We start from the raw sequence: 15,519 nt of genomic DNA on the forward strand, positions 1-15,519 counted from the left end.
ACTATAATCAATTAATAACAAATATATAGAATTTTCATAATTATAACTACAAATTTTTAAAAAATATAAATTGATTATAGAATTACATTCTATTTTATTTTTTTTATCAATAAATCATATAATTTTATTCAAGTATTTCTTATTTGTATATAGTGGCATTTTTCTTATTAATCTAAAAAGCTAACAGATTATTAATTAGAAATATTATGCATACTATTAATATGATGTAACTTTTCAATTCTACTTTTAAAATAGTAAATATAATAAATAAATAATATAGTATATATTTATAAATGAACTTTGTAATATTTTTATTTAAAAATTTTTTGAAAGTTTTATTTTAAAATTTAATAAAATATACCATTATAGTATATGAAAAATTGGACTTTTAATTTAATAATAATTTAATTAATTCATTATATTTTTAAAGAAAATTGGATTAATATATAAAGAAGTAATATTTTTGCTTTAAATATTATTTTTTGATAATATTAAATATATTTTTATTCTAATATATTAAATAAAATTTATTAATTAAATTTTATTAAATAAATTAATTAAAAATATAATTTTATAAAGGATATTTAATACTAAAGTTAATATTAATAGCTTATATATTTTTATTATTTTATATAATTTTATATATATTATTTTATACTAGTTTAATTAATAATTAAAATATCTTAAAAATTAAGAACTTTTTATTAATATTTACAAAATATTTTTTGTAATATTTATATTATATTTAACTTATTTACTGATTTTTAAAAATAATATTAATAAAAATTAAAAGTTTTAATATTATTTTATTTTATATTAATAACATTACAAATGCAAGAAGTATATAGCTATATAAAAATTATTATAATTATATAAATGGTCAAGTAATTGTATACGGTAATTTATTTTATATATATATATATAATAATTATTTGTTAAAAAATAAGTTTTTTTTGACATTTATTTATTAATATATAAATTAGTAATACAAACATTTATAATAAAAGGTATTTTATAAATATTTATAGCTTTCATGATTTTGTTTATTAATTTTAGTTAATTTAAACTATCAATAGTGATTAAATATATATCTTTAATTATATTCAGATTTATATTAGAATATGAAAAATCATTCGTTCACAGGTTATTTGTGCTAAGATTTTTATTAAAAAAAAAAACAAAAGCATAGGCAATAATAACAAGTAAGAAATCTCTAAATTTAAAATGATGGACAAAAAAGCAAAAAATAAAAGCATATACGGTACTTAAAAAAGCAATTGTAAATGCTTTGAACAAAGACGTGGATGATTAAGTGTACTGTGTACGTCATCCTAGAAATTAACTGATTTGTTAAAGTTCAGTGTCAAAAGTATCATTGTTACAATTTTTATATGTGTAACTTTTTTGTTTTCCAATTTGGTTCCTAAATTATCACAAAAAAAAACTATAAATTAAGCGGACACTTAAAAGTTTCTCATACTTTATTAAAAAACAATTTTTTTTTGTTTTCGCTTATTGCAAGCTTTCATTTATTACAAGTTTTAAATAACAGCCCTTTTAGTTTTAAACGATAGTTCGAAAAATAATTGTTGTAGCTATCGATAATTTTCTTTTATAACTACATTTAGTTTACATAATGTTACTTGGACCTAAGAAAAGAACACGCGTTTCAGACGAAGAAAGTGATAGTGGCATGGAAAGTGGAGAAATATATGGTGAAGTTGTTATAAATGTCAAAAATAAAACTGAAGAAAGAACAGAAAATATAATGCAAAATGACTTAAAGAGAATGCGACTAGATTTAGACCATGATACTTCAAGGTTCTTTTGAAAAAAATTAACAAATTCATTTTTCATTTTTCATTTTTCTTTTCATTTATTATATTTAAATTAAGGCTGTTTATGTAATTTAACAGAGTGATTCCATCCGAATTCACTAACTCAAGCTCAGAATCATCACCGAGAACACCATCATCATATTCAACACTTGCAGATACCACTGAGTATACTTCACCATCTTATCAATATCATCAATTTCACCGTAAACAACAATCTTTAGACGATACTTATTTATTAAATCAAAATGTTCATAAACTTCATCGTAATCCAATTCGAATTTCAACAAGATCGAATGCATCCTCTTCTTCCTCCTCTGCTGAACTCCTAAATCCTTACATGAACATCAATTCAGTATTGTATCTTGCTAATTTGACGCGAACATCACACATTGTGAATGAATTACAGGATGATCTTGGATGCATGGAAATTGATGAAAGAGAACGATTGGTAGGAAATGGAACATCATCTTCAATAGACGATGATTCAATGAATCTTGGGTTGGATCATGATCGTCATCATCAATTTCAAAATGATGGATATGTTAATAGTTCTTCAGAAAAATCTGAGTACCAGTCCATTAATGCAGTTTTGAGAGAAGCTTTTTTGGGAAGGCGTCCAAATTTAAGTTGTTAAAACTTAAATTGGGGTTTCAATATTTTATTTAAAAAAAAGAGTTCTTTCCTTCTAGTAAATAATTTTTTTTTTTTTTTTAGAAAAAGACATTCCTAGTGTGTATAATGTATTCAGAATTTAATATATAAATAATATAAATAATATAAATATATATTAAGCAAATTGTAAATTTTCAAATAAAGAATTTTTTTTTTTTAATAATTGTGTTGTCTTTAAATGTTGTAATAAAAAAAATTTTTTTTTTTTATTAAATTATTTCTAAAATTAATCGGTTTTCATAATATCTATTTCTCCACCATCAGATGAAGGACCCTGTGCTTCTGAACTTTGATTATTCTCGGGTTCATTACTACTAATAACCATCTGATTAGCTTCTGATGTAGAAATATCGGAGGTTGTAATTTCACCAGTATTTTCAATATTTCCATTATCTATAACATTCGTGAAATTATTATCACCATCATCTCCGCTCGTTGTTGGCGGTGGTACAGCCGATGGTGGCGAAGATGTATTTAATAATGATGCACTTTCATTTCCGCCTCCACCATTATTATTATTATTTTCGTTATCATTATCGTTATTTTTATCGTTATTATTATTATTATCATCATTTTTCTCGCTAAAATCAGTAGTACTTACAATACCAACAGTACCACCAGTAGCGTTATCATAACTACCATTACTATTATTGATAGTAGATTGATTATAATTCAAGTCCATAGTAATCACACTATCACTACTCGGTGGAGCTATGTTTTGCGGTGCATTAGATGCGGGTGGGATGGATATATCAGCCATATTTTCCTTTTCCTCGTCTGGATTCTCAAATGATGGTAACCAAAACGTCTTGAAAGAAAAAGAAAGTAACAAAAAATAAAGTATGTTAATAAATGTTGATCGTAATTATCCGGATAATATATTATTAATTACTATAAAACCCGGAGTGGAAAAATTAGATCAGCAAGGAACCTCAATAAGCCATTCGAAAACAACTTATATTAGGTAACTTCTTTTATTTATTCTTCGATCAGTTAAAAACCACAAGTAAAATACTCAAATAAAAATGTGGGGAACTATGATCGATTACGAACCAAAAACGATTCTATTTTATATGCATCAAACGGTAATTAAATATAACTCACCAGATCTGTACAACCGCTAACCATCATCAATTTTGCGGGATTGAATCTAACAACTTGCGTTGGTCTAACATGATACTCTAGTGTGTGTATCGGTCGAGAATCTATTCCTTCTGCAAGTATCATTGAATTTTTTAGAGGTGCTTCTATGTCCCAAAAATTTAACATTCCATCTTGCGATCCTAAAAGAGAATAATTAATTTTTGCATGAACTCACTATATATATGATGATAGTATCGAATATAAAACCATCACTAGTATTATACTACCTCCAACTACAAAACGACCGTCGGGGGTCCAACTCGTCTCTTCTCCTCCTAATAATTGCAATGCATTATTTAATCCAACATGGCCTATTAATCGTCTTTTCATATCGGTATTATAAGCATCAGTTACATAATGTACATCTCCTGATGTTGTAACAAGGATTTTGTCGCCATCGTTACTAAATTTTATGGACGTCCATTCAGGTTGTATTGGAGGACGTGGATGTGAAGAAGGTAACGCGTAATTATCTATCACATTTAATGTTGTAAACGGTGCCTATGAAAAAAGTGATGAGTTTATTTTTGTAAATAAAAATCTTACAAAAAGAAAAAAATTTTTATTAAATTTTTACTTGATCAAACTTTCTTATATCGAATAATTTTATGACGTTGTCATGATTCTGAAGTCCAATCGCAAGAACAATGCCAGAAGGATCATACGCAATACAAGGTCTTCCATTTTCAATATTAATAAATCCCTATGAACAAAATTAGAAATAAATTAATCTATGTAAAAATATATATGAAATTAATAATAGGGTACATAATCATTTTACATACAAGAAAAGTAGGTTGACGTAAATCCCATAGCCGCACTCCTTCATTTACAGCGCCAGATGCAAATTGATCGCTCACAGGCGACATTTCTAAACTCACTACCCTACAGGAGAATGTTATTACCGGTATAATTTATTAATTATGCGCGACATTAAATATAATACCTTTTCTGATGCCCCTCAAAGTATCTTATGAATTGATTATCATGCAGTGACAAATATCTCAACGTATCTATTTAAACAAAGTTCACGTTTAGATCAGTACAATAATCACGATTCAATGTTTATTAAAATAATTATTGATTGGAAGAATGACGAACCAGTTACCATTCTCTTTTGTTGACGCGTATATAATATCCGTATGTCGATGGGTAAATCGTGTTAGATGCACTCCATACTTTTTGCTAAGAATTAACTTTTTATGTCTGCAAAATAAAAGAACAGAAGGGTTAGTGTTAAAATTGATTTATTTAACATGTAAGGAAATATACGCGGAAATTTTGAGTATAATAGATCTAATCCTCATATATCATATCAGTTTTGATGCTAATTGGAATAAAAAAAACAACTAGGTAGATTCTACAAATTGAATATATTACCTTCCTTGTACGCAATTGTACAAGTTAATCGATTCATCAGCTGAAGCAGTTACGCAGAATTCTCCGGTGCAATCAAAATCGCAAGCTGTAATAGGCTGTGAATTCTCGTAGAAATTTCGAGCAGCTTTTAAGCTCATAAGGTGATTTACATTTAACTCTACCGTGTTTTCCATTTCATAGTAAGGAAAAATTAATGCGGTTTATCCAATCGATTTAACAAATTTAATTCTCCATTTGATATCACGTGATTCGCAAGATTAGATGTGTGATTTTACTAAAACGATCAAAGCCTGCCGAGTAAAATTTTGATTACCGTATTTTGCGGGCATCGGTAGTGCCACAGTAAGTACCCACCATGCAAAAAACTACTGATTTTATAATTTAGGCATTGCGCATGATAAATGATAATACCCAATTATTATACGTTTTCTACTAATAATAATAAGGTGAATGGTAGGGTATAAGTTGAAATTTGTATCATCCTGGGGTACCCCCGTTATACGGTAAATCAAATAAAAAATTTCGAATTTCTTTCTTTATTTTCCTTTAAAACAATTTTTTAATCTTTAAAATAGTAAATTACCAAAAACAACTTTTCCTCCGAACACAGTTGCTAATACTTGTGTATCTACAATTTGCGATTCAGGTATTTCCATAATATCCCTATCAATAACAATAAAATCCGCGTATTTTCCTATAGAAATGGATCCCATCTACAGGAAAAAATAATACGCTTAATTTCCAATTTTGTACAGTTTTTAACAGTGAATAATAAAATAAACTTACAATAGTTTCATTAAATGCTGCATAAGCTGCATCGATAGTAAATCCTTTCAATGCTTCTTGACGCGTTAATTTTTGTGAAGGAAACCATCCGTTTTCTCCATGAGGCTACATTTTCAATGTGGCTTATAAACATTTGATTGAAGTATAAAAAGAATGATAAACATTTTCTTTTTTTACTTACAGATTGCCCGTTAACCCATTTTCTTGTAATAGCAGCATAAATTCCCAAAAATGGATTTACAGATTCAACAGGAAAATCGGAAGAAAGCGGGAATGTCTTTACTCTAAAATTAATAAATATATTTATTAACTATAAACAAAATTAATGTGACTAAGTAATTTGATTTGTGGAAACAATACCCTGCTTCTATCAAACTTCTCCATGCATATGCACCTTTAATACGTTCACTACCTAGTCTTTGTTCAGCATATGCCATATCAGTAGTTGCTATCCAGAGTTATCAAGAGAAAAAAATTAATTCAAAAATAACATGTAATTAACGAGAAATACGAAAGATTTCATATATTTACCATGAGTAGGTTGCATGGATGGTATAATATTTAATTTACCAATGCGTTTAATATCTTCCAAAGTCTAGATTATCCCAAAGAATAAATCTTTAAAATTTATATTTAATACATTTTAGTCTATAAAAATATGTAGCTTACCAAAATCTGAGCGTGTTCAATTCTAAATCTAACTTTCTCTGCTAACTTTTTCATTTCATCATTCACTTCTTGTTCTGTTAATTTTTTATCACCATTTTGTGATAATACATATTCTCGAAAAGCTTTTTCATACGCATTAATTATAAGTTGATTTGCTTTATCACCTATACAATGCGTATTCACTTGAAATCCCTAATTCATTTTTTAACAACCATGTATTCAATAATTTGAATATAAAATAGTATCAATGCATTTGGATGTAAAATTTACCTTATCGATCCATTTTTTGATTACAGGTGGTAACAATGTAGGATCAGATATGAGAAGTCCTTGTTTCGTTGGATCATCTTTTATAAGCTAATGATATTTAGACAGTTTCAATATATATATATATATATATTTCAAATAAACTTACCAGAATAAGGTTCTAATAATGCTAATTAAACGTAGTTTATGTTATAAAGTGCGTAAAGTGAACAAATCAATATTTAACACGTAGAAATGATAACACAAAATTAAATTGATCGATTGATTGATAATAACCTGCTCCCCAACTTCCCAAAGCACCGTCCATAAAGAATTTAACACTTCTAACAGTCAGCCTTCCATCACCTAATCCTTCAATTATTTCAACATAATCACCATCATACGTATTTTCTAAACTTTCTACCATTGCATAATTTCGGATATTAAATTCTTCCGGTTGTTCATTTATAATTCTAAAAAAATGTTATATTATTAACAATAAAATATTATCTAAAATATTTATAAAAAATAAGAGAAATCATTGAGATATACTTTTTGAAGAATTCAAGTATATTTAATGGAATTCCTGCATCATGCACTCCAATTAATCCAAAAGAGTGCATTTTGGAAATTGCCGAACGTAATTGCTGTAATAATAATTGTTCACTAGGCGAAGGCATAATTTTCTCTGATATTATAAAGAAAATAAATTTTTTTTATCAAATTAAATGACTTTTTACAATATTCTCTTCCCTGAATTGTTAAATACTCAACTAATTAATTGCATAGCATTATCAATAAAAATTCCAGTCAATTCACCGGTTTTCCTATCTCTTCCGATTTCTCCACCGTCAACAGTTTCAGGAACCTTTACTAGCTTATCTAATATATTTTTATTCACTAATAAAGCGTGTCCATCAATACGTGATAAAGAAATTGAATATTTCTTGATTAGTGGATCACAATCTAAATCTTCCTGTTTATTGCCAAAGAACAAATTATAAATTTTACATATTTTTTATAAAAATTAAATTAATAAATTAGGACAAAAATATAATATACGCACAAAAGTTGGAAATGATTTTGATGTCCATTGTGTTTGATCCCATCCCCATCCTGTAATCCAATCTGTAGTAATATCTATTTCGGGGTGTGAATTGATGTATTCATGAATTCTTTCGCGTACCTCTATTAAGAAATCAAAAATTTAAATTTTTTATGTGATTATGATACAAAAGAGAAGTTCAAGGAGTTACCTTCAACGGATCTTGTTCCCACGAGGTTCACCGATGTCAAAGATTCTCCTAAACCCATCAAATGCTATATAGACAAAATTTTATAACCAATAAATAATTATAATGCTCTAAAAAATCGATTTGATACATACAACATGTGCATCGATTAGTCCAGGTAAGATAGTACGACCTTGTAAATCAATACACTAAAGTAAATTCTTATTCTCATTAAATTTTAAGACAAAAGAAAAAATCAAAGGAAATAGGAAAATTGTAAAAACGACTTACTTTCAACCCATTCCATTTTTTCATTAAATCAATTTTGGTGCCAACATCTACAAATTTACCATTCGTTACTACAAATGATTCAATTTTTGGTAAAGTATCATCTGAAGTATAAATATTTGCATTATAGATAATGAAACCGTTTGATGGTTCACTATTTAGAAAAAGTCACGTAAGTTTAGAAAATATGTATATATATGTATATAAAAATATAATTAATAGATGAGTGAAAGAAAATATCCTGAATATTAATTAACCTTGAATAACTCATAGATAATGTAAATTTAGAATTAAAATTTAGAAAAAAATTTTATTTAAAAAAAGTTTTTTTATCGTATTAAAACATTTAAAAGTGAAAAATTTTATGTTGCTTATTGTACAAATTCTAATTAAATAAATATTAAATAAACTTGTAAACGAAAAGGAAAAAGATTATCTTTTAATTATAAATAAAATTCAGGAAAGGATCTTTCTTTAGTTGTGACCATATTATAAAATCAAATTTTGATCGTCCACCTATTACGCCAAGAATGGAATTAATACATGCAATTTTATCTGAATATACGCAGCAGATTTCTAATTCACTAGACAATATTTGATTCAAAAGATTTAACGTTTGTAGATTTAATTTATAATATCTTTACAATTAATTAATAATCATACCCAACAATTACAAAAAACATGATTTTATGATTTTAGACACTATTTTTTAATAATAATATTTAGAAACCTCGTTGCGAAAAAATGGCATTAACAGAAATTTTAAAATATGAACTAGATGATTTATGTATTTTGGTGCCAAGATTTTATGATATACGTTAACTACGTTAGTAATTTATGAAAGTGGGTGGTAGAAATTAAAGGTGTAGTTACAGTAGAAGAAAATCATATTAATAATGAGGTTTGTGTCTTCGGAGTGAAATAGGCCAAACTCATAATGGTTTTTTATTAATTATTAATGTAAGAATGTAAGATTTATCTTTTCTCTTAAGTATAAGTATTTTCTAGTGTGTTGTTTATCTTCTTAAAATTTTATTTAAATGTTAACTCGTAAAAAATATACGTAAATAAATTTAAATTTTGATTTACATCAACCTTCCAATTCTTTGCTAGATACTGTAATCAAATTATCAGTAAAAAATTTCTTATCGCCACACCTTCCCATCCTTAATAAGTAAATTTTTCTATAAATTTGAGAATTTTTATAACTGGCAACTGAGAGCACTCGCCAGACTACTAACTATTAATTAAATGATGTTAATAAACAATAATTTAATAACTAAGTCAAATAAAATATACTTACGTGAATCTGTCGAAATTAGTGGAGTATTCGAATAGCTTTTTGAATACTTTCGATTTCGAAATTTATTTTCGTTTGATTTATTCATATACTTTAGACTTCGAAATATATTTTCGTTTGATTTATTTAGTATAATTTCGTCTGATTTATGTGAATAATATGTTTGAGCGTACAATGACTTTAATCTAGTTTCACAATGTTTTATTTGAAAATAAATTTTGCTGTGTTTTTATATTTTTCTCTATTCCATATATTTAAAATTTGATATAATTCTCTAGTAGTTGGTCTATTTTCAACTTTACCATCCCAACATTTAGTTATCAAGTCTGCAAGTAATTCTGGCGTGTCTTCGGAAATTGTTGGTCTAAGACCTTCATATATATGCATCGCTAATTTCTTATGATCATAAAGAATATTTTTATAAGGAGCTGTTTCAGATAAAAATTCATTCATTATTATTCCAAATGAGTAAGTATCTGCTGCTTTCGTATATTTATGATCATGAAATACTTCTGGAGCTACGTAAGGTAATACTCCATAAATTTTTTCTTTATTTTCATTTTTTACTGATTTACACATTCCAAAATCACCTATATATGGTGTATTATTAAATAATATATTTCCTGGATGAAGGTCTCTATGAACTTTTTCGGCGTTATGAATATACAAAATTCCTTTTGAAATTTGTAATAAATGGTCAATTTTTAATCCATAGTCTACATAATTTACTTTTAAATAATCTTTCAAATTTCCATCCTCGCAATATTCTAAAATCATTACGTAATCATTAGTCTTTGGATCTTGTGTTATTCCATAACATTGAATAATACTGCTAATATAAATCTCAAGATGAGATTTAACCTAAATATTAAAAAGTTTTTTTTAGTAAACACACAATCTGTAATTTAAGTACAAATTATTTATTTAACTACCTCATTTAAAAAATTTGTAATTATACCAGAAAAATTATCTAAAATTTTTAGTGCAACCTTTTCAGGAATCCTCTTCCAATTTTGATTTTCGATATCCCAATTGCAAATGTATCCAGGCCAGTCAGCCGTATAAATGCGACTAAAACCTCCTTTGGCAATATAATTAACATTTTTAAAATTTTCATAAGGTACCCATTCAAGACATTTTGTATAATGTACAGTACGGCGTTAAGTTGCGATTGTTGAATTAATTCATCAATATTTTTGTTTTCGCTAGTCCAATTTTCAAAATTTTCCTTAAACCTTTTAGCGTTACAAGATTGACACCATTCTTTTCCTGTCCCAAGTTCATTACATTCTCCACATATTCCATATACTTCCCTTCTTTTTTCTAAATTTTCCATATAAACCATTTTTTCGCATAATTCACTAATATCTTCTGATTCAGTATGAGAGGTTGTAACATGTACCTTTTAAATAAATTATTAATTGACTCAATTACAAAGTGATGATCACGCTGGTTTAATTATTAGCTTGGTTATATTTTACCTGATATTCGTCATTGTATCCTTTCCATAAATTTTGAGAACTAGTTTTTGAATCAAATGGGTTTCTAAACTTATATTTAAACTTTTTAATCATTCTCCAGTTGAAGTTTAAACGTTAGATAATATATTATTTCGATTTTATCTACGTAAAACATGCTGTATTACATTATGTACATTTCTATTTATATTGTATCCTAAAGGACGACGCTTTCTCCCCATAAAATTTCACCATTTTGAAAACGGCATCAATTGCATAAAATGATGCAAGTTATAGTCTATTACAGCATCCAGTAATTAAATTTTTGAAATCTCGAAACTATATAATGTTTTTGCCAAAACATATTTTCTGACAACTAAGAAATTTTTTTTTCAAACACACTAAGTATAAGATATTAAGATACTATATATGCTGAATGCCTGAATCATTATATAGCAATCATGTATTTATGTATGTACTGTATGGTTTTACGCAGTATAGTTTGACTACTAATAAGGATTAATTTTATTGGTTATCAGTCCAAATATCATATTATTAATCGTTACATTGTAATAACAAAAAATCTATATGGTAAACTAACAAACGAGAAAGGTTTATTTGGAAATTGGGGCCTAGTTATAAATGACTCATATTGATTAATTTTAGTATATCTATTGCATGATTAAAAAAACTAAACTTTTTAAAAACAATGCTGATTTGATTTTTTATTTACAAGTTATTTGCTTTTTCTTTATTCCTTTTTTTTGATAACTTTTAATAAAGTTTATGATCAAGAACATAATTCATTTGAGATTGATAGACAGCATACCATTTTGCAAATAGAAATTGGAGAACGAAAAATGCAATTAGCTGAAAAGAAAATCGTAGAGCTTTAGCAGAAGTTGAAAAACTAGAATTAGAAATATAAACTGCGCAAAGAATTAGGAAATTAAATTTTGGTTTAATAAATAAAATTGGTGTTAAATTGAATACTATTTGTTACGATATGATCATCATGTATTGATCTGCAAGTTCGACGGTTCAAAAGCAGGTCTTAGTGATAGGGTTAAAATTATTAATGGTAAATCAGAAAGTTCAAAAGATAAAGAATGTAAACAGCGCAAGATCAGGGTGCCAGAGAAGTTAGCGTCTTAGCGATAGCGAGTAATTACGTGATAGAGTAATCTGTAGTACTATAATAGACTAAGTTACAAAATAGGGTTTTTTTATAGTATAAATTCAAATTTTGCATTAGATAGATACGTTATTGACACAATGTACCGTATTTACTTTGGAATTAATTACGTTTGTAATTATTCCAATAATATAAAAAAAAAAATTTGTACACTACATGTATGGATTTGCATAGAGTAATATTGTAAAGTAGTACGGTATGACGGTACGTCGGTACGATATAAGTAAGGTAATATTAATCATAGACTATGCCAATCGTACCAAGGAATCACAGTATTACATAAATAACCTTTGGTCGATCACAAGAACTTAATTCATTTGTAAGAAAAATTTAAAAAATTGTGAAGAATGATTTTATTTATTGTAAAAAGAAATGATAGAAGAATTCAAATTTAGATAACAATTTTTCGCATGTTTAAAAAAAATATATAAGTGCATAATATCAAATAAATTTTTATAAAGTAAATAAAGTAAGTAGATTTGACAACTTTAATATATAGTGCATAGTGTATAAATGGAATTATTATTTTTCAGTTGCTTCATCACAATTTGGAGGTTTTTTTACTAATAAAAATTTAGTAAACTTATAATAATCTTTTATTTTTATAAACTGCTTATTTTTGCTTTTAGCTGGACAATTTCAGCTTCTTTATCTTTAATTGTCGAAATTTGAACACTCTTTAATAATCAGGGCTTGTGTTATTACAAGTACGATCTTTATATATTTGGCTTCGTACCATGCCTGTAACTTTAGTAGTAGTAATATATACATACGACAATACAGCAGGTACGGTATGATTAGTAAATGGATTATCATACCAGTAATTATTGTTATCGTTCAGCCCATGCAAACCGATATTTTTTATTAAGCATAACAATAATGCATGATAAGGTGGAGTAAATGATGTAAATGAAAATTTTTATCAGAGCAGTTTAGATAAGTGAATTAAAAATGGCATAAAAATGAGATTAATAGAAAGATGAAGCTTATTTATGACTATTGTTATAATTAATGCATGATCAAAAGCATCAGAACGATAACGCTTTATTGGATATGGGGCTATATCGACCACAGAGCCCTTCATTGATTAGTGAAAATGGCCACTACGTGTACCATGTCATTACTGTTACACTATATCATACCGTAACGATTTAATTAATAAAATAATACCTATTTGCATACTAAACCATTCAGTGCGTACATAAAAAACAATACCATTCAGGTTTAAGCAACGTCTACTGGCTACTAATTCTTAGGGGCAAATGTTTTTATTCAGAATTTCGAAAATTCTAAATTTAATTTCTTCGTATTCTTCGTGTTCGTTACATCGTTACACAAATACGGAATCGGCAATTACTCAATTAGCATTGTATTCATTGTATTATTACCGAATTTGTAGCAAATTGTGGCACAGTTTAACAATGCCAATATACTTTATAAAGGCAATACGCGATACTTACGCTCACACTAATAGAAAAACAAAGAACAAAAAAAATATCTAAAAGTTTTTTTCCAATTTTATTTATTGATTTATTTTTTAAAATACTTTTCCGCAGTAATAATGGCTGATAATAATATTCAAAAAATCGGCAAATTTGTTAAAAAAATAAAACAGGAGGTAAATAACATTTATTTGTTTATACAATATATGCTTAACTACAGTAATCATTTGTATTTATAATTTAACGTAAACTTCAGCAAAAAGATTACGGAATTACAGACAAAGGTAAAATATGCATATTCCACATGTGAATAAAACACTTCATATTTAACTTTATAACAAATAAAATTAATAAATTAATAGGTAGTGCTGATGATTGTTCTCTTCGAGCTTATTTGGAAAAAAATTTTACGAGTCTCACTTGGGAAGATAAATACGAATTAGCATACCAGATAGTTTGCGCTGTATCGAATTTACATGAAAAAGGAATCGTGCATGGTGATTTGGTAAATTTATTTCATTAATAATTTAACAGTTAACAATTATTTATCTATTTATATTCATTAATCTGCTATGTTATAATAGCACTCTGGCAATGTGCTAATCCATCAAAATACCGTCGAGTTGGCTGACTTTGGATTATCAAATAGAATGAAAAAGGTATCTGAACAACAAACGAGATTTGATACAGCTCTATACACTGATCCCAAAGGGTCTACTACACAACAATATTCATTAAATGAAAAGAATGATGTTTGCGGTATTGGCATGATTCTATGGGAAATATCAAGTGGACAACCACCATTTAAATTGGAATCATGTGATGGTAATTCGAACCTGGAAATTTTACAAGATTATAGAGAAACAATTGTATCAGATACTCCTATTGATTATTCTAATCTTTTTATCGGTAAATATATATATACTTTTCAACTTTAATTTGCAATATTGTATTTTTAAATTTATTTCATATATGCATCTATTATAGAGTGTTGGGATGGTGAACCAAACAATAGACCATCTATGAACCAAGTAGTTAATAAATTTGATAAATTTAAAAACTACTTTTTAATTAAAAGAATGATTGATGAATTTGTTAGTCTTATTTTTAAGGAAGTAAATGAAGGGAAAGAAGAGAAAGTAAGAAAACAACATGTTCTTAATTATATTGATGATCATGAAATAAACTCGCAAGAAATCTGTAATTGGCTTGCAAATAATCAAATTAATTCAAATTTTATTTATTTACTTGAGTATCTTAATTATCATGGAATAAAAACTTGTATCAATAAGCAAAAAGCATTTAAATTATATCAAAAAGCAGCAAATTTAGGAAATAATATAGCTCAATATAATCTTGCTTTAATGTATAAAGAAGGAAAATGTGTTAATAAAAATGATGGTAAAGCTTTTGAATTGTTCAAAAAATCAGCAGAAGGAGAAAATTTAAGCGGAATAAATATGTTAGGATATTGTTATGAAAATGGAATTGGAACTGATACTAATATGAAAAAAGCATTTGAATTATATCACAAAGCAGCAAATTTGGGAAACAATGTAGCTCAATATAATCTTGCTTTAATGTATAAAGAAGGAAAATATGTTGATAAAAATAATGGCAAAGCTTTTGAATTTTTTAAAAAATCAGCAAAAGAAGAAGATTTAAATGGAATAAATATGTTAGGATATTGCTATGAATATGGAATTGGAACCAATATTGACCTGCAGATAGCATTTGAATTATATCGAAAAGCTGCAAATTTAGGAAATAGTATAGCTCAATATAATCTTGCTTTCAGTTAATGTATAAAGAAGGAAAATGGGTTAATAAGTATGTTGGTAGAGCTTTTTGAATTATTTAAAAAATCAGCA

General features: G+C 26.7%; 5 protein-coding genes across 6 annotated transcripts; 2 read left to right on the forward strand and 3 right to left on the reverse strand.

The window, feature by feature from the left end:
* Positions 1–1,396: 1,396 nt before the first annotated feature.
* Positions 1,397–2,665, forward strand: OCT59_028483 (uncharacterized protein). The gene is made up of 2 exons (XM_066147314.1): positions 1,397–1,821; positions 1,917–2,665. The coding sequence occupies exons 1-2, from the start codon at positions 1,637–1,639 to the stop codon at positions 2,470–2,472; spliced, it is 741 nt and encodes a 246-aa protein (XP_065994032.1). The 5' UTR covers positions 1,397–1,636; the 3' UTR covers positions 2,473–2,665.
* Positions 2,666–2,736: 71 nt separating this feature from the next.
* On the reverse strand, positions 2,737–5,206 carry OCT59_028484 (uncharacterized protein; the record flags this gene model as incomplete). 2 transcript variants are annotated; one of them, XM_066147316.1, is made up of 9 exons in its annotated part: positions 2,737–3,318; positions 3,615–3,793; positions 3,881–4,154; positions 4,231–4,356; positions 4,439–4,538; positions 4,600–4,666; positions 4,755–4,765; positions 4,833–4,859; positions 5,034–5,206. In XM_066147316.1, the coding sequence occupies 9 exons, from the start codon at positions 5,204–5,206 to the stop codon at positions 2,737–2,739; spliced, it is 1,539 nt and encodes a 512-aa protein (XP_065994034.1). The 2 variants fall into 2 exon arrangements, with proteins under 2 accessions (XP_065994034.1, XP_065994033.1); XM_066147315.1 differs by lacking the exons at positions 2,737–3,318; positions 3,615–3,793; positions 3,881–4,154; ... (3 more) ...; positions 4,755–4,765; positions 4,833–4,859 and adding an exon at positions 4,901–4,949.
* A 393-nt stretch (positions 5,207–5,599) lies between these two features.
* OCT59_028485 (uncharacterized protein) lies at positions 5,600–8,525 on the reverse strand (the record flags this gene model as incomplete). The annotated part of the gene is made up of 16 exons (XM_025316665.2): positions 5,600–5,746; positions 5,820–5,924; positions 6,001–6,103; positions 6,180–6,267; positions 6,351–6,414; positions 6,489–6,680; positions 6,759–6,835; positions 6,904–6,924; positions 7,032–7,207; positions 7,287–7,422; positions 7,509–7,710; positions 7,801–7,922; positions 7,991–8,054; positions 8,122–8,175; positions 8,258–8,408; positions 8,512–8,525. 16 exons carry the CDS (start codon positions 8,523–8,525, stop codon positions 5,600–5,602), a joined length of 1,716 nt encoding a protein of 571 aa, XP_025180002.1.
* A 1,230-nt stretch (positions 8,526–9,755) lies between these two features.
* Positions 9,756–11,128, reverse strand: OCT59_028486 (uncharacterized protein; the record flags this gene model as incomplete). The annotated part of the gene is made up of 3 exons (XM_066147317.1): positions 9,756–10,386; positions 10,790–10,956; positions 11,036–11,128. 3 exons carry the CDS (start codon positions 11,126–11,128, stop codon positions 9,756–9,758), a joined length of 891 nt encoding a protein of 296 aa, XP_065994035.1.
* A 2,639-nt stretch (positions 11,129–13,767) lies between these two features.
* On the forward strand, positions 13,768–15,500 carry OCT59_028487 (uncharacterized protein; the record flags this gene model as incomplete). The annotated part of the gene is made up of 6 exons (XM_066147318.1): positions 13,768–13,824; positions 13,905–13,932; positions 14,011–14,153; positions 14,233–14,557; positions 14,636–15,249; positions 15,447–15,500. The coding sequence occupies 6 exons, from the start codon at positions 13,768–13,770 to the stop codon at positions 15,498–15,500; spliced, it is 1,221 nt and encodes a 406-aa protein (XP_065994036.1).
* Between the last annotated feature and the right edge of the window lie 19 nt (positions 15,501–15,519).

Source organism: Rhizophagus irregularis, chromosome 8, assembly GCF_026210795.1.
Source record: "Rhizophagus irregularis chromosome 8, complete sequence".
Lineage (NCBI taxonomy): Eukaryota > Fungi > Glomeromycota > Glomeromycetes > Glomerales > Glomeraceae > Rhizophagus > Rhizophagus irregularis.